This window comes from Dermacentor silvarum, chromosome 1 (assembly GCF_013339745.2).
Source record: "Dermacentor silvarum isolate Dsil-2018 chromosome 1, BIME_Dsil_1.4, whole genome shotgun sequence".
Lineage (NCBI taxonomy): Eukaryota > Metazoa > Arthropoda > Arachnida > Ixodida > Ixodidae > Dermacentor > Dermacentor silvarum.
Window position 1 is genome coordinate 40,650,979 of NC_051154.1, and position 26,313 is coordinate 40,677,291.

General features: G+C 51.1%; 4 protein-coding genes across 4 annotated transcripts in view; 3 read left to right on the plus strand and 1 right to left on the minus strand.

Moving 5' to 3' along the window:
- The window catches only part of LOC119461360 (uncharacterized), a 61,032-nt gene extending 44,772 nt beyond the window's left edge, over positions 1 to 16,260 (plus strand). Inside the window, exons 7-8 of the mRNA XM_037722645.2 lie at positions 14,971 to 15,090; positions 15,445 to 16,260. Of these exons, the coding sequence (XP_037578573.1) occupies positions 14,971 to 15,090; positions 15,445 to 15,536 (212 nt within the window). The 3' untranslated portion in view covers positions 15,537 to 16,260. The remainder of the gene's footprint in view (positions 1 to 14,970; positions 15,091 to 15,444) is intronic.
- Positions 15,135 to 24,436, minus strand: LOC119461319 (ectonucleoside triphosphate diphosphohydrolase 8). The gene is made up of 7 exons (XM_037722593.2): positions 24,209 to 24,436; positions 16,972 to 17,591; positions 16,752 to 16,911; positions 16,492 to 16,695; positions 16,302 to 16,436; positions 16,051 to 16,194; positions 15,135 to 15,979 (listed from the first exon to the last, which is right to left on the minus strand). Exons 2-7 carry the CDS (start codon positions 17,568 to 17,570, stop codon positions 15,533 to 15,535), a joined length of 1,689 nt encoding a protein of 562 aa, XP_037578521.1. The 5' UTR covers positions 17,571 to 17,591; positions 24,209 to 24,436; the 3' UTR covers positions 15,135 to 15,532.
- Positions 18,179 to 19,348, plus strand: LOC119461350 (E3 SUMO-protein ligase EGR2). The gene has a single exon (XM_037722633.2). The coding sequence runs from the start codon at positions 18,326 to 18,328 to the stop codon at positions 19,262 to 19,264; it is 939 nt and encodes a 312-aa protein (XP_037578561.1). The 5' UTR covers positions 18,179 to 18,325; the 3' UTR covers positions 19,265 to 19,348.
- Positions 24,437 to 24,645: 209 nt separating the features above from the next.
- LOC119461344 (E3 ubiquitin-protein transferase RMND5B) lies at positions 24,646 to 26,198 on the plus strand. The gene is made up of 3 exons (XM_037722621.2): positions 24,646 to 25,017; positions 25,081 to 25,226; positions 25,292 to 26,198. The coding sequence occupies exons 1-3, from the start codon at positions 24,882 to 24,884 to the stop codon at positions 26,162 to 26,164; spliced, it is 1,155 nt and encodes a 384-aa protein (XP_037578549.1). The 5' UTR covers positions 24,646 to 24,881; the 3' UTR covers positions 26,165 to 26,198.
- Positions 26,199 to 26,313: the final 115 nt, after the last annotated feature.

Below are 26,313 nucleotides of genomic sequence, written 5' to 3' on the forward strand. Positions count from 1 at the left end.
GAGTAACTGCTCTTCCCGTACCGTATACAGTAGTTTCGTTTCGGTACACCCTGACAGAGTACGTCCACTCTATAACTGGGCACAATCAAAGTAAACATACTCTGCCGTGGAGCAAGAAAACTTAACAAAATTGATTAAAGCTGGGAAAAGCAGTTACTCCCTTTTAAAGGAAACTTGCAGCATTCTGCTGTTTTCTCAAAGAATCCGGAATAACACAGCTTGAACAATAACACAGCACATTTTACCAGCAGGTGCATCGCTCGTCCGCACGTGTACCGCCAGCAACCACCGGTGCAAGGTTAGACGCGCTTCGTCCGCCAAGGGTTTCTCTCGTGCCAGTCGAGATCCATGCCAGCACATGCGTTGGCCCACGCGTGGGATCGCGTCTTCCGCAAACGCTTCTAAAGCGGCACGAAAAAAAAAAAAAAAAAAAAAAGGTGAGAAGGAGCGGAGAAAGAAATAACTGGGAGCGCGTTATTATAAACTGCGCGCAATTAAGCGCCAGCCGGAGCGGGAACGGTCAGTGGAATCGACGAAACCGCAAAGCGCCGCTGAGGACGCGGCACGGCCAGGTGAGAAGTGGCGTCGACAGCGGGCGCGGTTTCACGGGCGCGCAGTGCTCATCCGAGACCGCGAAGGCGGCCCCTCACCTCGGTTCGGAAGACCGCTCGCGGGGCCGCGCGGTCTCGGCCGGCGAACCCTTCCTTGCGCAACGCGGGAAGACGTGGGCGCAGCGGCGCGCGGGCGTACACACATACGGCGTCCCACGGCCGCGAGCTCACCGCGCTGCGCGTTGACTCCGTAGCGGTGTGGCGCGGCCGCCGGAAAGAAAGAGTTTGCGTAGGCTCGCAAGTCGCGAAACACCTGTGGCCACCCGAGTGCTGGCCGGTCACTTCGGACGATCGGGTCATCGCAGGGACGGACGTTTCCGCTTTGCCCATGCCGAAAACACGCGTCTCCCGTCAGCGCGGCGTCCACTACGTGAGAAATGAACCGGGAAGAGTTCGGGTGTTCCGCCGGCACAAATGACGCGCGCGCGCCGCTCGGTCAAGGCTGTGTCTTCTGCCCGGGAGACCGGATGCCCTGCTGAGTAGTATACCGTTGGCACTACTCGATCTTTCTTTCTTTCTTTCTTTCTTTCTTTCTTTCTTTCTTTGTACCTTCTCTTCTTGTTCAGTCTAAAATGGAAAGCGGTTTGTCCCAGTTTCCGTCTGCATGGCGCACGCGGCAAACTTATTTGCCGCTTTTTTAACTTACCAGTTGGAGCATTAACACATCAGAAGAGTATTGGGCCAGTTGGTAAAGCATATTTGGAAAATGTTGAAGCTTAACACACGGGGCCACAAGCAAGACGATGCATACGTGAGGTCCCGTCCGTATTCTCGTCCTTGTGGACTCGTGTTATTGCGCTTCAACACTTCCTAAATAAGTCTTACACCTGCACCCTGTGGAGACAACAAAATGTATATGACTGACGCGCGTCTATCTCAGCTGTTTCAAGACACTGCACATATCCGCATTGTAAACTAAAATACCTTTGGTAACACTCGTCGCTGATATACGCACGAAAACAGATAAGAAACGAAAGCCATGGTAGCACACTTCCACAGAAAACAGTAAAATCAGGAACACGTGAAGCGGTACGCGAGTTGTACTTAATCCGGAGAGTTGTACTAGGAATTGAAAGCAGTATACAGTGTAAGGGCCTGCGAGAAAAAGAGAAAATAGCGGACGAAATAAGCGGACAAGGTAAACGCCAGGGCCCGTATTCACACGAAAGCTGTTACGCTAACGTAGAACTGATTGCAAGAGGAGGAGCCAGCCAATATAGTGACGTTGGACATATCAGTAGCGAAGCTAGCCAGTCAACAGTAGACAGTTAATCTTACAAACGAAAAGCTTTGCGAATTCATCCCCGTATTCTTTAGCAAAGTGAGTAACGTAGCCTCGAGTCATCGTATCCAGGAACGTATAACATTATCTCGTGCGCAACCAACACTCAAGACGCGGATGACATTATTCGCTGATGATGTTTCTGGCTGAGAATACTGTTCCTTTCAATTTTTTTTCTTCTTATTTATATAGCATGCCAAGTGCCCCGAACTCTTCGGGGCCGGCGAATCTAATTTTGTACGTGGAAGAACACGGTGATTCAGGCGGACGGGTCTCTAATGTGAAACTTGTCGGCGATATCTATGCGCGGTTTCGCAAGCCTGCAAAGTGTGCAATCAGAAGCGAGCGACGAAAGGCGCCGCCGCCCCATCCGCGTGCTGGTCGCTCCTTGGGACAGGGCCACTTCTTTGGCCCTGCGCTAATTGGGCGCGCACTCATCTGCGCCGCCAAGCGCGTACGGGGCCGTGTGCTGGCCCGAGTTCCGGATGTGGGCTTGCCTGCTCCAATCGAGCGGAGCGCAGGAAAAGATGCGCAAGAAAGAAAAGAAAGAAAAACACGTAGAAAGAAACAATTTTGTTCACAGTAGGTATACGCATGCATTTACGCACCTGGGCCGGCGTTCACCGAGAGCTCTTACGCTAGATTTGTTCGGAAGAGAAAACTCCAACCTATCCTGATGTTGGACATATTAACGAGGGCGGCTGGCCAATAGCAAAGAGCACTTACGCACGAGACGCTTTGTGAAATTTGGCTCCTGCGCTACATTGTCCGTTACTGCTTTCATTTCCTGTGCATGGCATCGCGTACCGAGGACTTTTTTTTTTTTTTTTTTTTGGGTGGGGGGGGGGGGGGGGGGGGGGAGGGGGATTTGGACCCATGAACTGGGCACAGCCATCGCGTGCATAGACTGTCAATATCTAAGGGTATTGACACAAAACGGGGCATCCCCTCTAATATGCAAAGATAGAACAAGGCCCGTATTCACAAAAAAAAAAAAAAGGCTCTTACGCTTTAGTTATTCCTAAGAGGAAATTCCAGCCAATCCCTATGCTGCACATATTATTAGCGAAGGCGGCCAGCTAGTGACAAAGGGCACTGACGAACGAAAATCTTTGTGAATGCGGGTCCTGAATACGATGGGCCTGTATACTTCTCTTATATGTAAAATCATTTCCATATTGACCGGCGTTCGGACGCCCGCCAATCATGATTGCGGTCGGCGTGATAATGAGACCATCCCAGCGCCAATGGCCACATCGTAGCATGTGTCTTTTCTTTCTCTCTCTGTCCTTTTTTTTTTTTTTTTAATAAGGGCCCAGGGCCTGAATTCACAAAAAGAGTTCGTACACTACAACTGTTCGCAAGAGCAGAATCCAGCCAATCGCGGCGGTGGACACATAAAAGCACTTATGAAAGAAGAGCTTTATGTGGTGGTGGTGGCAGAAGGCCGGGTTAGCCTCGCGTGCTTTCTCAGCGTCTTGAAGAAAGGTAATCAACAGTCGTGGAACTCTCTTCCTGATTATACTGCGGGCTCTTCAGGGAACACTACATCTTCATAGCTCGCGTGTGTAAGGCCTTTCTTTAGTAGACTGTGAAGCAAAACCTTTTTTTCCCGCGTCAAACTGCGGACATAACAAGATAAAGTGTTCCACGTCACCGATCTCGTCACATAAAGCACAAAGCGGTGAAACGGATCGTCCATGGTCCTTAAACAACCAAGCCTGGGCTGTAAGCGGAGTTGGTTCCTAATGCGATACAGTAGGGCAGCTTCTTCGCGAGTAAGTCATTGGACCACACAGGCTTGATGTGGAGTTTTATAGAGCGGCTGAAAATTATTGCGGATTGCATCCTTAGTTTGCTGCAAATTCTTTGAGCCTTTCAATTTTGGGGCACATGATAACGCTTGGCGCGCAAGGCGGTCAGCTTTCTCATTGCCTTCAATTCCAACATGTGATGGGATCCACTAAAATTTCACCTTGAACACCCTGCTCCTAAGGTCCTTAAGGCAGCGCCAGAGATTATACCTATAGTAAACTTCTCCCGTGTGAATTCAGCCCCAGGTATCCGTAACGTCCGTGAGCAATACAGCATTAGCAAAACTGAATCGAAGCAAAAGCAGGCCGCCCGGTCTATTTGCCACTGCTATAATCGTAACTTCTCGTCCTCTGCGCTGTTTTATGTAAGCCTAACGTCACTCTCTTCTCGTCGTTATGTTGAATCACTAAAATTTCGCTATTTGATTGCCAACTTTTCTTATCGTTCATTGAATCCCCGCTGTTTAATCTCAGCTACGTGAACTGCCTCTCGCCAATATATCACGCACTAAACTGAACCCATAGCAACCTATCACGCGCGTATACTAACACCTAAACGTTCTCTTTTTTTTCCAAGGCCTCATTGAACAATGGAATGTTTCACTGGGTGCCATCCGTGGTTTGCAGCTGAATAAGTTTTTAGAAATCATTTGCACTGAATATTACAAAGGCAATCTGTTGTTTGCAAATTGACTGTACGCTATTTTAGTTTCTTGGATGTTGCATGCTCTATTCCCCTCTGTTCACTTGTTGTACTGTTGTAATGCCGGCGTTGAGTCGCAGAAGACTGCCCATTTTCCAGGATTCTCTGTATCGACGATCTGAAGCAGACCGCGGAAAGCCGCGAGTTCTGCAGCTGTAGACGTTGTGACGTATGCAAACTCTTCAACGGTTCGGTTATTCCTTTTGTGGGTACAACTCAAGAGCGCCGCCGGAACTGGTCGATGTATAGTTGATGCAGTCGTTCCAGGTCCGACATGGAACTCACGACCAACTGACGTGAAAAATCATTGGAACTTCGCCAACATTTGAAAGAAAAAGGCCACGAGTTTTATTTTGAGTGGTTATACGCGGCCATAGCGGTATCACCGAAAATCATGACGCAGACAAGGCTGCTCGGACGTCACATCAAGAAAATACCACGGCGCCCGATTCCACTCCCTAGGACAGATGCTGCAAGGCAGCTTCGCCTTCTGGCGCGCATGATCACTTTCGTTTGCCCAGGTGGAATGCCGCACATATAAGGCCATACGAGACTGCGTGCACAGACTAGAAACCCTTCGTTGCAACTCGGACCACCGCCCGGACTGCGCCGACGCGAGGCATCTCTCTTGTGTCGGTTGTGGTTGGCAGTTGCTTTCACGAGAGCTTATTCAGCACTATAATTGGAATGGCTGACAGTCCTGCACGTGATGTCTGCGGCTGCGAGGAGAATACATATACCGCCTATTGTGCCACTGTCCTTTATTTGACATACAAGGAAAATCAATGTCCAATACATTGAGGCGACTAGATGATCGTCAACTGAGCGTACAGACACTATATACTGGAACACCGTCCCCACCGATTATCGGCCCAGAAGGCAGTGAAAGCAATTTTGTGCTTTTTGAAAACGACTGGTTTGGTGCGAGGTACCCACTCTCACCGCTCTCCTCTTTCTCTTCTTTCTATTTCCCTTCCCCAGCATATATAGTGTAGCCAACCAGACCTATATACTATATAGTTCTACTATATGTCGTATGCAATGTCACTTCTGCATGTCATATCCCACTGAGGGCTGCAGAAGTGGCATGCAGGCCAAGCTTACGGGAGGGACCCTCTAAAATTGTTCTTTCTTCGAATTCAAGGAGGAGAAATGAACTAGAGATTCACTCTCATTACATAAACGACATAAAAGAGACAGAGCCAGACCGCGGGGCCACAAAGCTTTTCCTTCGCAAGTGCCGTTTTCCATTAGTTGGCCAGCCGTCTTCGCTAACGATACGCCCGACATAACGATTGGCTGGCGCATCTGCTCTTACGAACAGTTATAGAGTAAAACTCTGCCTCTGTGCGTGCGTGTGTGCGTACGTGCGCGCGTGCGCGCGCGCACTCGGCAAGCTGATGTCGTTGACGGCGGCTTCGTATTCGTCGCGTGAGCTGGCGTACGATTACAAGCCTATCAGTGATTATCGCTCAATTCCAGATGTTTTCCGGTACGAATAATTGTTTCGCTGAGAACACAACCTTTCGTTGTCCCCTGTACGGTTATTATTATTACGATCTATTTATTTTATTTCTCTTGTCTTACATTTCTCTTTTTTCTTTTACGCTTGTTTTTGTATTAGAATAACTTCTTTTTGAAGCTTTCGCTAACACACCCGTATTAGCCTCGTGTTTGACTGTGCACATGTGTCACGGGACCCGACACTGAGGAAAACGTTGGTACTCGTAAGCAGCGTGTTTTGGGGATGAGATCTTCGATTTTTTTTTCTTCATCATATTACCACCCGGTTCGTGGTTTATCCACCACAGTGGGTTTATACCATTTCACAACGAATCATAATCTTCATCAGCACTGCCCCGGAGCGCGGAGATTCGCCGGTCGGTCGGTCGTGTTACGAGAACGCTATGAAGCCCTGCCCTTTTCTCGGGGTTACGTCCACTAAAAGGGCAACATTTTCTGCTCCCCACATGGAAATGTGTCATTGCGATCAATCTTTCCCTCCTTCCGCATCTCTGCCTCGAGTTTCGAGACAGGGAAGTCGGAAAGAAGAAAAAGGAAGCGTCGCCGGAAATTTGATAGACTATATCGTCTATATTAAAGCCACAGCGATGTCGTATAAGTGCGCACTTTGTTGAGGAGTACGTGACGTCATCAGTCGAAATAATGAAAAAGAAAAACACTTCGGGGCTGCGAAAACAGTGGTTGAATAACGACAGCTCACCATCGAAAGAACAGAGCCAATATGTACCTCGAATAGCTGCATATAAGCTCGCATTCGCCATCAGCGACCGAGTATACTATAGGGCCGCGGGCGATCGACCGCTTTGGGGCACATGACATTCACTACACACACCGATTGGCTGCGCGAATGTGACGAGAGAAATCCGTGGCAATGGACATATTATTTCCCGAGCTGCGCAATTTTCACGCCTTGTCGAGTGCAGATCTGAGGACGCTGCAGAAACGTCGTCGACGAACGCCCGTCACTTCGACATCTCGCGGGTACGCGTGATGGCACAACGTGGTCGATCGAGAACGCGCGGCGCGGAGACCGAGCACCCGACCTCTACGAGGAAGCATCGCGCGATTATGTGTGGTGCTCAAGGCCGGCCACTTGCTCGCTTCGAAATGCCGTTGCAGAGCCCGCGCGAAGCACAGGCGCGCCGCGCATAATTACTCTCAAGGCAAAATAGTTACGTCGCGTACGTATACAGGCCACTTTATAGTTTCGGCTGATGGGGACACCGCCATTTTGAAATCATTGCGCGTGACATGCATGCAAACTTGACCACACGCTGGTCGGTGTTGGCAAACTGCATGGTCGCAAAACAGCGCGTCGGCAACAGCATTCGTCAGCCCGGTAGATGTCGGCATCTCTATGGATCCCAATGCCCGAGCGATATTTTGACGCAGAGTATCCTATACGCAAGCATTTCAACACAAATACTCCCGTCGCGCGGTGCCTATATCGGAGACTTCGTCCTACAAGAGGACTGCGGAAACTGTTTAACAACGTCACGTTTGTCTTGGCGCACAGAAGAAAGCAACTGATTTGCAATCAGCCGATTCCAGTCATTTAGAAGCGTGCCGAATTTTATTGTCTTCCTGCAGCGTTCACGTAAAGCGTCTCGCGAGGGTGATGCTTCGCATTGCACACACGAACCGCGGACGCGTCGAAAACACGAGAGCCGCGCTCCCGAGTGACCAAAGTGCGACCCTGATCCGCGCACCTCAGATATATGCTATCCCGCTCGTATAAAGCAGCGCCCGCTGGTTGGTTAATGGAGCTGAACGCCCCAAGTTACACGGGGCCTATGAGAGCCGTATATATAGTGGAGGGCTCCGGATTCATTGTCCCCCCCGTGGGAGGTGGAGGGCTCCGGATTCATTGTCCCCCCCGTGGGAGGGGGGACAATGGCGGCCGGGAATCTAACCCACGACCTCTTGGCCAGCATATAGGAACATCGCTGAGTCGCTGATCGACGGATATATATAGAGAGCACTTTCCGCAAACGTCGTTCGCTCTTTCCGCGCAGTCAAGGGGGACAAGTGACTCGAAGAGTTTGCGGGCACGCAGACAATAAAATCTTGAAGGACGCACGAGTTGCCGAGCCCCGCTATAGTCACGCAACTAAGACGACGCCCTTGCTGTGTAAATACGCACCACATCGCCTCACCTCCCCCTCCGACGCCACCCCTCTCACGCCATGTCGATATATGTGACGCAAAAGGTAGGCCTTACATAAGTAACATGCTTGCGGTCAGTTGTGCAACTGCTCACGGCAGCTTTCGGAACATAGAAGCCGTGCAAGAAAAACAAAACTTCTTCGCAGTTAGAATGAGTGGCGAGGAGTTGCAGGGTTCACGGACTCTGCTCACAATTGGCCTTTATTCTGTTTCGAGCTACAGGGACGCTACTGCGACATTCAGCTTCTCCACGCCATCGAGTCGCTGAAGGAGCGACTCCCCGGATCGCTCATCTCTCGATCCGCGCGCGCGTCGCTGAGCTGAGGTTGGCGCTTTCTTCGGATCGATATTTTCTGCAGGCAAGCTATACTCGTCGTGCAGGCCTGCCGCAACCGAACGACGGGGACGTAGCCCGTACACCTCCTCTGTTCATTATACTGCATGAACGTCGCATGCACCTGCACACAATTGCTTATCTGACGTATAGGTTAGCGAACGTACAGTGTTCCGACTCGCCACGTGGGTGGGGCAAAGCAGCAGCAGCAAAAGCTTTAATAGCTTTAATATGTATATATATGAAGGAAGTATTTCTTCGGATCCTGTGTTTAATAAATTAAAAGAAGTGCAGGCGCACGTAGAAAATCAAAAACATTTAATTTCGACGTTTCGGCCGGGGTCCAGCCTTCATCAAGACTCTTGATGAAGTCCAGGGCCGCAGCGGCTAAAATAAACCGCTCAAAGAAGTCTCTGCGAGTGAGGGATCGCAAGTTAACTTTTATTTTATAGCTACTATACATCGATATTTGCGTTTCAAAGCAAATTCCGGGCTCCAACGCAGGCTGCGTTGCTGGCCGTTCTTTGATTGAAATTTGATACCGACCACATGCACCACCGCACGAAAAAAAGGACAACATTGTATACGTGGTGATACGATAGAGCGAATAATTAAAAAAAGAAGTACTCTCGGCAGGTGTGCCCATTCTCGACATTGTGCTCTTTATAATCTACCGAAAAAAAAAAGAAAGAAAGAAAGAAAGAAAGGAAGGAAGGAAGAGGCTAGCGGATCAACACATTAACGATGAGGCCAATTTGAAACACACGATACCCGCCGCGGCAATTTTGCGTGTATTTGCGGGCTTCTTTCATGGTCGGAAAAACACCTTATGTAGCACGTATTGAGCAACAGAAAGCTGTATCGGGAGCTTTCATGTTGCTTTACAATGTTCTCATTGACACATTTCATCCAATTATAATATTTGAGAAGTTGATTAACTAGTTAAGACTAATTATGTAATTGTAGGAGTCATGAGGGAGGTAGTGGCCGAATACTGCACCAGGGAGGCCAATTCCTGTTCTGGTGAAGGAGTGACTTTGTTGAAGCTTAGTGGGCCTTCCTAATTTGGTTGCACCTGGACTAGTATAGCCCCACTAACTCTCGGCGATTTTATTTTTATTTTTTTTTTTTTTTTTTTTGCCTGTGTCAGGCGCCACTCCATGCCTGAAAATGTGGTGGACTGGAGGAGGATTCGAATTTCAGATTTGAAGCCGGGTGTTCTACCTAAGCGCAGTCGAGGACGGCAATAAACTAGGTGGGGTGATGAAGTTAGGAAATTTGCAGGCGCAAGTTGGAATCAGCTAGTGCAATGCAGGAGTAATTGGAGATCGCAGGGAGAGGCCTTCGTCCTGCAGTGGACATAAATATAGGCTGATGATGATGAATTATGTAATTAGGCGGAATGCAAAAAAAAAAATGACCCGAGTATCTCGAAGCGACGGCAAACCACATTACCTTGGCTCTGTCCAGCTACGTAGCTTGTGCATATTTCTAAATCTTGGTGCATGATAGTTGGGACACCTTCTATACATGATGCTTTGGTAGGCGTCGGCGTTATACACACGGTTACGACGGAGCCTCGCAGCAATGCGACTTCTGCGACGGCCGCTGAGCTTGAAGCAACTTGTGAATTGTTAATGTAAAGGTTCGCTTTAAGGCTTTCCACATAGTTTTTCTTCTTGCATACTAGAGCAGTCGCTTTAAATTAACCGTTTTTTTGTGTGTTTTTTTAGAGTCCTTGTAAGATGAATATACATGCGATGTACTTGGTATATCCATGGTGCCTAATATACAAAGGGCGCCGCGGGACAATCGCACCCTGCAACTTTGTCGCTTCGTTTCCGACGAGGCAAGTGGCGCCTATGACGGTAACTGCGCTGACCAGAGTTACCGGTCACCGTATACGCGTAACCGCCTCTTGTCGGGTGTGCTTGGCGCAATGACCTCGCTGCGACGCTCAACGAAACGAACTGCTTAGATGGCGCCGACGTGAGGGGAGACCAGCTTCGCCTATCGTGGCGTGAACGTGGCTATGAACTGCGGAGTCATGCGCAGTGTCTGGATGGGCCCGATGGCATTGGGCTCCACATTGGCAAACGCTCTTCTATGCCTTAAAATGCGACAAACGAGAATGAGCGGAACACGGGGGCATCGATATTCTTGCTAGACACAACCACACTTGTACATTTCAATTATAACCACAGGTGATTTCCCCGATGCTTTCCTTGGCATCATTGTCTGTTGGCTTCATGTGGTTGTGTTTAACAAAATGCGACACTCTTTCATACTATATAGCCAAGTTTGTTGGCTTGAAAAACGTCTTTACTAAATTTCTTTACCTCTTTACGGGTGCTGGCTGCTGCTGTCTTGCCGATTAGATACCTAGAGGCACGGGGTATGTACCGATTGGGCATGTGTATGTGAACATTATTGCCAATCCCCCGGAATGGGGCTGCTGAGCACGAGGTCACGGGATCGAATCCCGGCCACGCGGCCGCATTTCGATGGGGGCGAAATGCAGAAAACACCCGTGTACTTAGATTTAGGTGCACGTTAAAGAACTCCAGGGGGCCCAAATTATTCCGGAGTCTCCAACTACGGCGTGCCTCATAATCATACGGTGGTTTTGGCACGTAAAACCCCATAATTGATTGAATCCCCCGGAATGGGTAGGTGCCTGAACAGACAACGAGAGTCAAGAAGTCAGCATCAAAAGCAGCCGCGTGTGGGGAGACAAAGGGAACAGAATTGGCCCAGGGCGTGCACTGAGCGAGGAGCGTTGAACTACAGGGAAGTGAAGACAAATGTCTAGTACTTTTATACGTTATTTTTCATTCCTTGGGTTCTTCCCCAAATATTCCAGTTGTATTCTAGTTAGTACTAAACGCCTTCTTTAAATTCCACCACAATCTTGGCCCATATATGAGCCGTCAACAGAGGGCAAACAAAGAGACATTTCAGTAACATCAAAAGCTTCGCTTACGACCGATTCCCACATATATGCTAGTCACATCATTCTGGCCGACATTTTCACCTTTCTCTCATTAAAGTCTCTCTATCGCTCTCCCACACATGCGTGGAACTCGGCGATCCTTTAGGCTAAATTAACGGATGCTTCCGCCCTCGACTTCCACTGGTCGGTAAGTGCGACACACCTGCTATAGAGGGACAAACAAACTAATCCAAGCTTAGGCGAATGAACGAGCGTTGGTCTGTAGTGAGAGTTCTGCGGTATCGACGCCTGGCTACCTGAAGAATATGCAAGCGCTTTGCGAGTAAATTCGCGGGTCGATACAGAGAACAAATCACCAGCACAAAATATTGAGAAGAGAATGCTGGAGCGTCAGAGAAAAGTTGGTTGGAAACAAGTTAGCTAGCCTATATTAGGAATATAGACTAAGGCTATGGTGGCGACTACAGGACTAAAGTTTTTTGACACTTGTGACGCAAGCACTTCACTGCTCCAAGCTTTGGCTGGATACGTAAATGATAAATGCTACAGGCGGCAACTAAAGATGACGATGCTCGCTGTTGGTGTATATGCAAGACAGTTAAAACCACGGAACATGTTCGTCTAACGAATGGCTTGGCTGCCAAACACAGTTCCGCGGGAAGCAGTGGATTTAGAATATCGAGGAATAAACTAATCTTGAGGAAATGCGCAGATAAATTAGAGGCCCGAGATTTTCCGAGAGCGCTCAGATCCGAGCTGGTGTCGGGCAACGCGCCTCAATTAAAATGCAGAATCTGGTGCTTGTCACGAAAACATAAGATTATACTCGCTGTTATGCATATGTAGTATAAAGTTTTGGTGTACAGCGCAAAAGACTGTGAACGAGGTGCGTAATACACAGCAGTGCACGTTGCTGCTGCACACTTGCTGTTTAACATGCATCGTGATCGAAAATTGCGCGCTCGTACGTTTCTCCCACGAAACATGTGGCGGCGCGGTAGATGCTGCAGGCATTCGAGGCAGCATACATGGTTCGGTCGCTTCAGCGAGCCCGTGCGATGCAGAGCTGCTTTGCCGCATGCCGCCCTGCGGCGGAACGCTGCTTGGTTCCTCTTCTCGCCGTAACGGAATTTCACTTAAGCGGTAACAGAGTGGTACCGTGGCGGGCGTCACACTTGCCCATTCCGGGGGTCGTCGTACGTTCCAGACTCCGTGCAAGGACTTCGGGGAGTCTTCGCGAACCTTTTTTGAACCGTGCCGGTGACAGACGGAGTGCCAAGGCTCCATCATGCAGTCGGAATGGAGCAATAGAGAAAGGAATATCGGAGCGGACGGTTCCGTATTGAGCAGCACCCTTGATATGTCTGTGTCATTTCATCGAATTGGTAGTGTTCCGTTTCCCAGTGGGTGCCCAACTAATTAGCGACGAAACGGGAGCCCGCGTCCGGCGCGCAAGTTTACACAAGGCCAGTGCGAGAACCGCAGGTTCAGCTCGGCGCGGACAGACAGAGCGCCAATCGCGCAATACTGCCGCGTGATTTATCACTAGCCACACCTACAGCTGAACAGCGGCACACGGAACTGAGAAACGCGCCTTCCGCAGCTGCTCTGGTGCGTATCTATTAGAAGCCCAAGAGGTTGAGGCGGTTGCGGAGGTGCAAACGGACTCCTTCACGTCGAAGAACTATGGCGCCTTTCGCAAGACACTCGCGAAGTGTGTCACTAACCGCACACAAAATGTCACTGCTCGGGCGCGGCTGTCCTCTGCCTTTACGACGTCGACTGTCTTTTCGTTGATATCTAATGCTTTGTTCTCTCCCTTTTCACTCTTCACCGCTAATGAAACGTAACGGCCTCACGCCGGGCGTCTCATCCGGGGCCTCGGAGCAGCGCGTTCATTTTGGCACCTTCGCTCATTCTACTCGGCGAAGAACCCGAGGGTCGCAATATTCGCGAGAGGTTCCGCCGCACACAGATAAAAAGGAGCAGGGCAGGCCGCAGCCGGGATTATAGGGTGGACGGCGCAGCGCACGATACCGGAGAGCGAGCAGCACCGCTGCGACTCGGCCGCCCGAAAACCCCGCCCCGCTAGCCGAGCGTGACGTCATTCGTGACGTAGCCTTCGCCGTGACCGCGTGGCGAAAGCGCGTACGCGCCGTTCTCCTCCCCCTCGTCGGAAGCACCGCCGGACTGAATGGGCGCGCGCGCGAGTACAGTAGGGGGTGGGCAGCCGCCACGCTGTCGTGGGCCCACCGCAACACCAGCTGTGAAGTAACCCGTTACTCGGCGCCATTTACACGCCCCAATCGACGCCGCGAGGCTCCACCGAGCGCGTGGGCTCGAGACCGCGTGTGTAGTACAACCTACCGAGAGTGACCGACTGGCATTTATTGCCCCGTGCGCGTACAAGACTGTTACGCGCGCGTCTGTGCGTGCGTACGAGTGTGTGCACGGCGCCTCGACGCCGGTTGACATTTGTTTCGCTTCCTCCTCCCCAACCAATCGGTGAAAAAAGAAAAAAAAAATGAGGAAGGCTACACGATAACGGAAAGCATGTCACGCGCGCCCTTACCGATGTCGCAACGTGTCTTAGCGTACGGAGCGACATAACTGAAATTACTACCAGCTGCGGTATCTGCGCACATGAACTGGCTCGTTAAGCACACAGAGAAACGGCAGAAGCATTTAGGAAGCTCATGGTGCTGTGATTGCAGAACAAACGCGTAGACCTTCCGTTGCCTTTGCACACCGCCAACTTTTTTTCATTTCGGGGTAAAACGCAAACGGCTTGTGTGTGTGCGAAGAATGGGGTCGCCGCTGCAAACGCTGAACAGGGGCGCCTTTATGGACGAATTGCAGGCAAATATGTTAGTGGAATTTCAATGAGGTGTGTAGCTGCCTTGCGCATGTTTCCTGAACTCGCGACATTTTATTTCTGAAAAACTAGTATAAAAACTGATGTCTTCTTGCTTACATGCACAATAGAAAATCCTCTCTACTAAGTGCCGACCTCGTTATACACATCAATGATCTTCCCAGAGGCCATATTACCTCTAGTTACTACCTCTCTGACAGTACCCTTAATGTATGCTCGCGGTGCACCAAGGTTTTCATTTAACAGTTTCCTTAAGTCTGCATATAAACATTCGATGCCATACAAACGTTCAAATAATGTATACAAAAATTGGAATAACTTCAGCATACAACTTCTGTTTTGTACTTGCACAATTTATTCATACAACCAATTCTGAGACGAATGTACCACAAATGTTCGTAGATAAATACAGTTTTTAAGCAGGTAATTGCCCTTTTTGTTTATGGCACAGGCAACAAAAAGCCACCCTAGGAAGGAATTAAGAATATGGAACTAATGTGAAGTACTCAATTTATTGTTGACATGAACTGAGCCAAATCGTTGGGTTGATACAATGTTTATCACATTAATTCTGCAGTTGAAGTTTGTTGGCAAGGCCACTGTTTTTGCATACTGACAGTGACTAAGTAGGCGCAATAGCAGAACAGTGCTATTTGTGGCTCCAATTTTCATAAGTGCTGACTTGGAGCCTTCATTATTTTTCTCCAGGTCCCGAAGCACATCGTCTCCAAATTGAGTTTGGCAATCTGATCACTTTTGGCAGCGTTCGTCGACAGACAAGAACCGGGCTGAAGTTAATCAAGACCTTCTACCGGCCTTGCAAAACATGTGAGTAATAAAAATCCCCACAGGAACCAACATGCACGAGGGCATGAATTATAAAAACAATTGTAATCTCATAACATTTCATATACATTCGCTTACTGCTTTGATTATGATGTGGTTTTACCACTTAACAATAGAGAGCTCCTTTCCAAAAGTTGATAAAGGTATCCACTCCATCAAAAAGTGTAAACGGTATAAAAGGTCTCGCCCACTGTAAAGGCACAAGTGAATAAATGGTTTCTTGAGAAAGGCAGCGGTGCACTTGAGCAACCGGCACCTGCAGGGTGCAGGGTTGTGCACTGCGTCTGAGTGTTGCGTGACGAAGAGTATGCGTCAGGAAGCTCGTTTGCATTGCAGTGGATGAAGAGCTGAGCGACCAGTCTGTCTGTGTGGCAGTGAGTCTCCCATTGCTGCTGCTGCTGCTGCTGCTGCTGCTGCTGACGGCCTAGGATGGAGGGTTGCGCCGGGCCCGAGACTGCTTGCGTGCCAGCAGGAGGAAGATCGCCGCCAGCACCAGGAGGAGAGTGAAGAGCACCACAAGCAAAACAAAGAGGTTGAGGCCAATGCTGGGTGTTGACGGCTTGGCAGCGGGGATGGCATTTGTAGCATTGATCATGAATCCCAGCGACCAGCCCAATTCATAGCCATTGGCCGTCTTTTCAAAGGACAGGTTGGGCCATGTCTTGTCGGAGAATCCATACTTATCCAGCAGTAGATCGCGGATATACATAGATTGCAGGCAGTAGCGGGAGAGGAATCGCTTGGGGATGCCAGTCTTCACAGCTTCACGCCATGGAGCTGAGCAGATCCAGTCCGAGGCATTCACGAAGGTACTAAGGGGCTTGCCTGTAGAATTGAGAGCCTTGATAGTGTAGTAGTAGGCAGAAACACCCTGGAAAAAAGGAAAGACACACAATTCTTGAATCACCACACTTTCAGGAGGTGAAATGGGTGTAAACTTACAACAAATTTCATGTCATAAGGCACAGGAACTGCAGGCTTCTCCATGCAGCTAGTGTAGTTTTTTTTGCACTCGCTGGGGTCCATCAGCTGTCTTATGGACTCTTGACATCCAACACTCGTGCCATTCCCAATAAATGTGAAAACCTAAAATAAAAACACGACGAGAGTTGTTTATTATGTCACTCAGAATAAAGAATATTTTTGCCATGATGTTGTCTCCATTTTTGTTTGAAAAACTGCAAAGTACTTACTGCATTGGGATTCTGCTGTAGCCACAGCTCACTCACAGGTGTCTTCGTGCAAAAGTTGTCAAACACCTCCTCTGCTGTTGCATTGAAGCTGAAGCCAGAGTTGTGACATGGGCTCCTCAAAGTTCTCGCATAGTCCTGAAATAACAGTGCGATGCAAGCATAAGGGCAACAAAGGCAGCTTGGAGCTCACCTGCTGGGTCACTAGCTGGGCCAGGTACCTTCTATGCAGCTCGTTCACTCCATAACAGAGGTATGACACAGAGAACACGTTGTAGCGCTGGCCATATAGCTGCAGGCTGCTCACATCATCACCTGATATATCAGACTCAACGGCATAAGATATTTGCGTGGATGCTCCTCCAAGGTCCAAGGCACCAAGGGTCACAGTATTTTCCTGCAAACCACCAGGTGGTCAGTGGCACACTGGTGGGAGGTAGGCAGGTATCTCACCGATTTCTGGGGGATCACTTCAAATAAGTAGTTGGTGGAGAGCCAGGCAAAGAGGCCTTCATCGTGGCCACTCAGGATGGTTGCACGCTGCAGGCCTAGTGGCTTCAGTGCACACTCCACAGCCATGAGGATGGCATCGGCCTCCATCGGGTTGGTGAGGCTGCAAAAACAATAGAGCTCAGCAGGGCAGGCAAGATGCAAAGGGGTCAGTGCAGCTTACTTGAGCACCCGCATGCCCGCGGTGGCGCCGAGGAAGACAGGTGCTTCGAGCTCTCCGCGCACCTCATTCACGGCGCGCTCCAGCGCCGGGCCTGTCTGGCGCGGCCCAAGACTGCTGATGCCTCCATCGATTTCGCGGAAGTCCACCTGGACAACGCGGCCGGTGCCCAGGTACTTGGCGCCCTCCCAGTAGTAGAGCGTGGCCTGGCTGTGACTCGAGCCGGCGTCCACCACGACGCCGTGCACGAAGGGCACACGGCCGCCTGTCAGACCGTACGCCATGGACACGAGCAGCAGGCCGAGCAGTCCGACCACAGCGCAGATGACGCCCAGCAGTCCCCAGTTGGCGAGGAACAGGTGCGGCGAGCGCTGGTGGCGCACGTACAGCGTGTCGCCCGGCTGCACGCGCAGTGCATGCAGCGACGCCCCCCCGCGCAGGGGCTCGTTGGAGCGCGTGTAGAGTGCCAGCCGCGGGTCGTAGTCCTGGCCCAGGTCGTGACAGAAGGCGCCCAACAGGCTGTCGGCCGTGGCACCCGCATGCGTGCGCACTGTAACTGGGCTGCGATCGGGTGCCGCGGCGCTCTTCAGCTTCACCTCCATGCTTGACGTTCAGCGGCGGCCCTGCAAAAGCACCATTTCATTTAGCGGCCACGGGCCGGCGCCCGCGGCGCGCCGCCGGAGCGCGCGCCCGCGGACCACAGCCACGCGCGCTGACGCGCAATGACGTAGCAACGCGTCAGCGCCTGTTTGCCGATCAATGGAGACCTACTATTTCGGGGACGCCGGCGGCGCAGCATCGCAAGCCGCGGCTCCGAGCCACGTGTCCAAGAAACGGCAGGTGCGCAGCGCGCGCCCGTATAATTCCCGCAGCCGGGCCTCCGTCGCCATGGCGACGCGCCGTAAATGAAAGCTGCTCGAGCGGCCCGACGTCAGCGTGACGTCGCGCTCGGAAAAGTTCGGCTACTCTCGTTGACCAAATATGGGCAGCGCTCCGGCGGGAGACACGGCTGCGGCCAGCATGCGATTTGCGCTGGCCCCCGGTGGCTACCCGCGGTCCTTAGCTCGACCCGGGGCCGTTAAATCGGCGGCTACGGCCAGAAAGTGCCGCCTGACAGCGTCAGCGCGGAGCCCGAGCGGCTAGCGGCTGCGCGGCAGACCCTTTAAACATCATAAGGTGGCGCAGTGAATGAAGCCAACGTCACAGCGACGTCAGGCGGTCGGCGCGCCGCGATTGGCCGCGAGGGGTTCCGGCTCGCCAAATAAGGCAGCGGGGCTCCCCGGGGCCCATTCATACGGCGGCGACGGTCCGCGAGTGCGTACGTCGCAGACACACGGATGGGGACTCCCTAGCCGTCATGACGATGGACGGCCTGGACACGCTGTCTCGCGACTGCCTCCAGTTCAACCTGAGTTTTGAATCGTTCAAGGCGACCGGCGCCAGCGGCCTCGCGCCACCCGAGGGCTCCGACGACCCGCTGAACACGCCCGTGTCTACGACCGCCGAGCTGATCACCTTCTTCGCCACCGATGCGGTCATTCCCGACCCCGTGCCCATCTCAGGTGAGCCGGCCCACCGCTGGCCCGAGAGACCCGCGAGCCCACTGCGCGATGCGGAGCAGCCGAAGGACCCGTACGGCCGGCTCGCCTACCGCGGCACGTTCACCACGGCTTGGCCCGGCCCCGACGCGGCGCCGTTCTTCGAGCAGCCCGAGCCCTTCCCTCCGCTCGACTCGTTCAAAGCCGCCCCGTACACGGCCGAGCCCGAGCCGGCCAAGTACCCCTGGTTCGCCTACGAGCACGCACCCCCTGCGGCAGCCTCCTCTTCATCGTCGGCGGCGGCGGCCAAGCCCGAGGAGCCGACGGCGACACTCGCCGAGTACAACCAGGCTACCAGCAAGGGCCACGAAATCCTGAGCCAGGCGTACCAGAACAGCCCGGTGCCACTCAAGCTGGTGCCAGTCAAGCCCCGAAAGTACCCAAACCGGCCGAGCAAAACGCCCGTGCACGAGAGGCCGTACGCGTGCCCCATCGAGGGCTGCGACCGGCGGTTCTCGCGCTCCGACGAGCTGACGCGCCACATCCGCATCCACACGGGGCAGAAACCGTTCCGCTGCAACATCTGCCTGCGCTCCTTCTCGCGATCCGACCACCTCAACACGCACATTCGGACTCACACGGGCGAAAAGCCCTTCACCTGCGATGCGTGCGGCCGAAAGTTCGCGCGCTCCGACGAGCGAAAGCGACACGGGAAAGTGCATCTCAAGCATCGGCTCAAGAAGGAGGACCACCCGTGAGGCCGCGAGCCACCCTTGTACATAGTGCTCTGTACATACCCCGACCCCATCTCTCATCTCCCCGAATAAAACGGTGCGCATCGACTCTCGGTCTTCCCTTGCTGAGGCGCGAACTTCGGCGCGCCGCACCACCTGGTGACCGCGCCGGGGTGAAACGCCCAGCGCGCTCTTCGCGCGACCGCCACCTGTTCGCCACCTGGTCGCGCGCGGACCCGTGGCTCGGACCTGCGGCGCCCAGAGACGCTGGCGACGATGCCCAGTCGCGAAACGGCCCGGAAACGTTCGTAGAAGCACGAACACCGGCGCCGACCACGGTGCGAACGCCAGAAATCGGCGAACAGGTGGCTGCAAGGCACAGCGCGCGCGCGCAACAGGTGATCGAAGCGGCGGCGGCGGGATGGAGGGGGGGGGGGGGGGGGGGGTGCTGCGCCTTGCGGCTGCTTGCGCTGCGCTATGCGCGAATGTTCGCATAACGACGCGCGTTCGCAGCTGCGAATTTATCGCTATGCTTACGCCCAGTTCCGAGTGCACCTGTTGCTTCTCCGCGCGCTTGACACTGATCACGTCTCCACAAGCTTGGCGCTTTGTTTGCGGAAATATGAATATCCTAGGCGCTCGCAATCACATCACCAGCGGCCCATGTGCCGGTGGTGCTGCGAATGCGACGCTCTCTTGCGAAAAATTGCCGCGCTAATCTTGCATCCTAGACTCAATTAAGAACGGTTCCAGTCGGTTTTATAAAAATGCTTGGTTTCAAGTTTTTTTGTTGTCCTAGAACACACGAAATGGAGGTAACGCAGTGGTTAGTTCTAATGCCTTCTGTGTTCCTACGTAGTCGGCATCGAGCTCATGGGACGCTTGGAGCACTAACCAGGTTGGCGAATTTGACACCCGGTTCATAAATACCCCATTAATTGAGTCGTAAGAAAGGACGGTCCACGCGCCTATTTCGACGAAGAATCTCACGTTTAATTCGCACTTTTCGTCGTAACTGGCGACGTCCGCCATAAAATCATGCAGCGAACTTTCATCTGGCGCGTTTCGTTGTACCAGTTGGGTAACATTACGGAGCCATGACTCACACGGCGAGCGTTCGCCAGATGTTGGTTTACGCAAGCATCCCGCAGCAGCCGACCACGATTAGCAGGTGCCATGGCCAAAACCTCACTTCTACTACCATAAAGTTACACTTATTTGCTCTATTTCGGGAGTGATCCCCGGGAGACACGGAAATTAAGCGAGTGACAGGAGCAGATTGCGAAAGAGGTGACGTCCCCCTTCTAGCGTGCTTCTTTTCGCGCGGACGCGAGCTGCTGGGGGCGCCTTGCTTAAATGGTGAAACGATACGCGCCATAGTGAGTAGTGCGCGAAGCACCAGCTGGCCGCGACGATGCAACTGACGACAAGGTGAGTTGGCGCCGAACAGAGACGGCCGTTCGTTCTCCTATGACGAGCTCGCCGAGCATCGGCTGCGAGGCACTCTGCTGCCTACATCCAGGCCGCTTTAGGTAACGGAATCCACATTTCAATTATAGGGCACTGATCCAGAGAACTAACGATGAACTGCTGTCGGCGAAGAGTTCATCGACACTCCATCACTACTGACTCAACATTTTCTATAAAATTCTCTTCAGTGTTGCTCCCTAGCTTTTTCTCGCTAACACTACACTAGGCGACTGAAACAACGATACAGCAAAAAATAAATAATAATAATAATAATAATAATAATAATAATAATAATAATAATAATAATAATAATAATAATAATAATAATAATATAAGAGGGTCATTGAAACTGCGTTGTCTTCCAATGTCTGCTTTTCTTTTAAACTAAAAACCAAAGCTGCGACGCAACTCTCAGCACACGCACAGAACAATTCGCGCCCGCGACGTTCCGATTAGCTACGACTGCGGCTGCTTGGCCAGATGTGGAGGAGTAGCCTCTCGCTCGAAACATCTCTGTAGGACACTTTTTTTTTTTTTTTTGTATACATCTTTTTCAGCAAATGACATTTTCATTTTCAATGAAAGTTAAGTTTTATACTGCTCAACTGCAGTGATTCTTTGCTATCCACCACAGGCCAAGGAAGAGGAGCAACGTAAAGAGTGGCAATTACCCGGTATTATTAGTCCAGACGGCGAGATTTGAAAAAATGCGTGCTGCCTTGTGCCGTGAATTCGCCGCCACCGTGAAACTGGTCACTGGCGCAAGCGTTTTCCCGATCCTCCGGGGATCACTAGGAACAGCTGTGCTGCTTCGCTTTCCGGTTATGTGCCCCTGACAGGGTGGATGCACCGCAGCGCACTAACAAGCGCAGCACCCGCAAAGCTTCTCCAGCGCTAGGCATTGATTACGCGGTGACTGGCCAGGATGTCTTTTTTTTTTTTTTTTTTTGACGAGAACCTTTGACAGGAAATTCTTTTTTTTTTTTCTTGCTCCGTTCTCACCAGCGAACACACACAGACATACAAATATACATACATTTGCCTACTGCGCGATACACAATAGCGTATGGCTGAGAAACGCATGAATACTTCGTCCAGTGTTGCCGTCTCCCAAGCAGCACATCTAAACAGTGATGGTGTATCACCGGCTATCCCACACAAAAGCTCTACAGAATTTCACTCTGCACTCATTCTTCACGCTAACTGCTCACCTTGACCTAACACTCCGCGAAATGGTAACTTATAAAAAATAGCTAACAGTAATATATGGCTGGCTTGCAGCGTTCCAGGATATCTAAAACCATGCCACCCAGAAGTTCCTAGATACTTCAATGCACCCGTTTGCTTTCTTTTGCTCCCTCTCATTTGTTTATAATCCCCCCTCCTCCACGCCCCGTTGCGAGCATTATTTTTATTTTTTATCACAAAAATGGATCCCCATGCTATCTGCCATGTTGAAAAACTGCAAATAGTCTGACCGTTGTTCAAATGGCAGAACATCGACCGAGTTATGGCACATTCGACCAGTCTTTTACTGCGGTCTGGCTGTCGTACTATAAAAGAGGGTGTAGTAGCGATAAAATCTGGCTTTCCTATTGTAACTTCAGCCCGCTTATGCTCGCACTAAAGCTTATAAGCTACACTATAGTTCCTGCCTTATACGGGTGTCAGGCAGCGCACTTTCGATCGCGATCGAGCCCGATCTGGATCGAATTTCTCGGTCGCGATTGGCTACTTTGCACAATCTGCGAGAGAGAGCCGATCGCGGTCGAGAATTTCGATCCGGATCGGGCTTGATCGCGATCGGAAATGGAAGTGTGACACCGGTAGATTTGCAGGGCTGCTGAAGCGCTCCAGGACACGTGGAATGTGCATTAGATTCAACTGGGAAACCTCGTCGTCTGCTGAGACGACTTTATGTTGTAGTGCGGTGGACTTCAAATCACGAGCCACACGGCTCTGCATTAGAATAATGTCGGGAAGACTATGCTAAGTGCGTATACGTTCTTGTTTTTTCAGTAGGAAAAATAGGTCAACCAACGACAAAATAGACTAAATGCTCGTCGTTATTTAGTTCAGAGCGCTAGCGAGCATCCAAATAAGCCTACCTACGTCAATATTTGCTCAGTTCATAGCAGAGAACGAGAAAACTTCGCTCCAACTGCGCTGAAAGTACCGCCCATAAATGCCATTCATGAGCCGAGCAAATAAAGTCAGCCAGCACGTATACAGAAATGCAGGGACAGTACTTACTACGTGCAGCAACGTATCCTCACTAGCGACTGCTTCAAAACACGGTAGAGCTGCCCCAAGGGGCCAAAGCGAAGGCAAGATAAATCTCTCAAGCGCACAGCAAATCTGAGACCAGCCGACGCCACGCCTCCTCCCAGTAATCGGAGGCTTTGAAGGCACGGTTACACGAGAACTTGTATTCAGTATCCAGTCTGAAAGCGCACAAGATATCACAGCATGGGCGCTAATAATAATCTGCAGTCAAAGCCCCGCAGCCGACAATTTCGAGGAATAAGGGTGAACGGAATAATTTGTTTTAGGAGAAAGTAAAGATCGAATGGCTTTAACATAGCACTCTGGTTTGAGATATTTTCGGCGCTGAAAACGACCAATACAACAACACACTTTGCAGGGCAACTATTCAAAAGCGGCTGCAGCAATTAAGTTTGTATTTGCGCGATGTAAACACACGTTTCTTTCTCACAGTTACCATGTAATTCCAATAACTTTTCGACTTCCATTGTATCTATTTTTTTTTTTTCATTTTTCTTCAATAAATGTTTCTTCCTCCTCCTCCATTGTTCTGCAGCTAATATCAAGAACACGCCCACCACGCACATTCTTGCACCTCACTTCGCCGTTCTGCATTTGGCAAGCGATTCGATAAATCGGGGGTTAGAACATAGCTTTATTTTTTTTTCGCACACAATCACGGCGTCGCTTACACATACGCGCGGGACGCGATCCACTCACAGCCGATTTATCGAAGTTACTGATAAAATTGATATTTTAAGGATTCATAAACAACCTACACCAAAAACAGGACCCTGCTTACCGTTAGTTAGTCAACACGAATTGATGCAGACACCGAATTTGGAAGCTCTCGGCCGCGGTTACAAAAGCAATAACAGCGTTAATCAAGAAACGCAAAACAGGCGTAAACTTTGCCAAATTCAAGTTTTAATCTACGTGCAGAGTGCTGGTAAGATTAGCTATAAAGATCACAAAACATGTGCGGGCCACAAGACATAACCAGCTCTGCGACAGCCGGTACGTACCAGAGTGCCTGCGTTGTAGCAAAGTCTCCTGGCGACTACCCGCACCGAAACCTCTTGCAAGTCTTGCATTCGAGTTGTTTACGCAACAGCGAAAATGCGAACATCACATACAAACGATCTTTGACCTCTCCTGAAGGCCAGTCGAGATTAATAGCAATCACGATGCGAGTGCAACAAGACGATGAGTAGGATAAGAGAGATACCTTACCATTAATTTGTGCAATTCTGGTGCTCGCTGCAGATAGAGACACAGCACCGGCACTGTTTATAGCTAGTGTAGCGACTCAATGCGCTGCGCAGCATGTGCATAGGCCCCAAAAATGTTTGCACTTGTATAAACACAAAATGAAAACATGAAACATCTTACAAGGTCAACAAGGAAAAAAATGCACATAAGGTGCCAAGATTCCCTTGCTGTTGGCCAGCTGCGCGAAATTTGCGCGCTTGCAATCCAACACCGTCCAAAAAGCCGCACGCCGTTTGCATGTATATTTAGCTGCAAATTAAAAACCACAAGATGACATTTTAACAAGTAAGAAAACTAACCATCTGCATCTAAAAGTTACATTATCAGTGTCGTGGAAGCAACATATTTTTTTTTATTACTCATGCTTGCGCTACTGCAAGTTGTGCAAAGGCAGGCCGCTGCAATCGACATCGACAAGTCAGCTGAGAGGCTGTAAACCTGTAAGCTTTGCTGTAACTATCGCATCCAACCGTTCCTGTAGTTCTACGTCCCGATGTCTGCAATGTTTTTGCAAGTGTACTCTTCATGCTTTTAAAAGAATGACAGCACTGTGTATATAGCGCAGTTACCGTCTTCTGCACAGGCATAGTCGTAGCAGGCACTGCATTCAGCAGCGCTGCTCTACTGAGTCACGATGGAGTCGTGCTTGGCTGTTGAGCGTGAAGTTGACAAAGTTCTTAGTAAATTTGGCACTCTAAGTGAACACACGAAAGCCACGCTGAGTGAGTTGATAGCTTACGTGCAAGAAATGTACCGAGAGCTTGGCGAAGGTAAGTCCCTTTTAGCTCTCGCTTCGAAACGATGGTAGCGTCTTTTGTTTTGGTTTTGCGCAGTACCTGCAGACGCTGACGTGACGACTTCGCATGGCATAGCCCTCACACAATGCGCTCAAAAAATCAAAGACTTAAGCAGTTCACTGGCGACAGAGCACCGAGATCTGCACGGAACGGTGTCCAAAGTTGGCAAAGCTATAGACAAGGTGAGCCAGCTTAGATTTATCACGGCGTTACATAACTTAGAACGGGGCGTGCGCTGTGTTTTCAGAACTTCGTGCCTGACTTCTGGGCCACAAGCAGCGAGGAGGTGTTTGATGGAAGTGACAAGAAGACGGCGCTCAACCAGGTGATCGCGGAGCACCTGCTGCGCCAGGGCATGCTGGACATCGCCGAAGAGCTGTCGCGCGAGGCGCGTCTTGAGTCTGCCCAGAAGGAGCCATTTGCGGAGCTCAACAACGTGCTAGACGCGCTGAAGCGGCGTGACCTGGGCCCCGCGCTGGCTTGGGTGGCACAGCACGAACTCCAGGGCACAGCTCTGCACTTCCAGCTGCACCGGCTTCACCTGGTGGGGCTGCTGCAGCGCGGAGCGGCGGCCGAGGCGATCGCGTACGCCCGCGCCCACCTCGCGCCGTTGGCACGGCAGCACGAGCGCGATTTGCAAGTTCTGATGGGTAGCTTGGCTTTTCTGCGGGTGCCCGGCGGCCTGGCGCGATCGCCGTACGCCTTTTTGCTTGAGCCGGCGTTGTGGAGCGATACATGCGAGGCGTTCACGCGCGACGCCTGCGCGCTTCTTGGCCTGTCGGTGCGCAGCCCATTGGCCGTTTGTGTCGAGGCGGGCAGCTTGGCCCTGCCCGCACTGCTCAACATCAAGCAGGTCATGATGCAGCGCCAGGTGGCCGGCGTCTGGAGCACGCGCGACGAACTCCCGATCGAGATCCGGCTGGGTTGTCAGTTCCACTCAGTGTTCGCCTGCCCCATACTGCGCCAACAGAGCAGTGACGCCAACCCGCCCATGAGGCTTGTCTGTGGGCACGTTATCTCGCGCGACGCCCTCCACAAGCTGGCCAGTGGCAGCAAGCTCAAGTGTCCCTACTGCCCTGTGGAACAGAACCCTACTGATGCTCGGCTTATCCACTTCTGAGCCTATCTGTGTAAAATAAACTGTATCAAATCTACATACTCCTTGTGATAGTGTTTAATGCATGGCTTACTTAATTGCCTTCGTAATAGTTCCTGGCCCACTGTCTGACAGCACTACTAAACTGAACTGTGCATTTGATGTTCATAAAG

Excerpts from the sequence above, each read along its gene's own strand:
- LOC119461319 (XM_037722593.2), bottom strand. The coding sequence starts at position 17,570 with ATGGAGGTGAAGCTGAAGAGCGCCGCGGCACCCGATCGCAGCCCAGTT. Across the intron at positions 16,696-16,751 it reads AAGTGATCCCCCAGAAATCG|GAAAATACTGTGACCCTTGG; the intron begins GTGAGATACCTG and ends GGTGGTTTGCAG. Across the intron at positions 16,195-16,301 it reads TACAGCAGAATCCCAATGCA|GTTTTCACATTTATTGGGAA; the intron begins GTAAGTACTTTG and ends TTTTTATTTTAG.
- LOC119461350 (XM_037722633.2), top strand. The coding sequence starts at position 18,326 with ATGACGATGGACGGCCTGGACACGCTGTCTCGCGACTGCCTCCAGTTC.
- LOC119461344 (XM_037722621.2), top strand. The coding sequence starts at position 24,882 with ATGGAGTCGTGCTTGGCTGTTGAGCGTGAAGTTGACAAAGTTCTTAGT. Across the intron at positions 25,018-25,080 it reads GTACCGAGAGCTTGGCGAAG|TACCTGCAGACGCTGACGTG; the intron begins GTAAGTCCCTTT and ends GGTTTTGCGCAG. Across the intron at positions 25,227-25,291 it reads TTGGCAAAGCTATAGACAAG|AACTTCGTGCCTGACTTCTG; the intron begins GTGAGCCAGCTT and ends CTGTGTTTTCAG.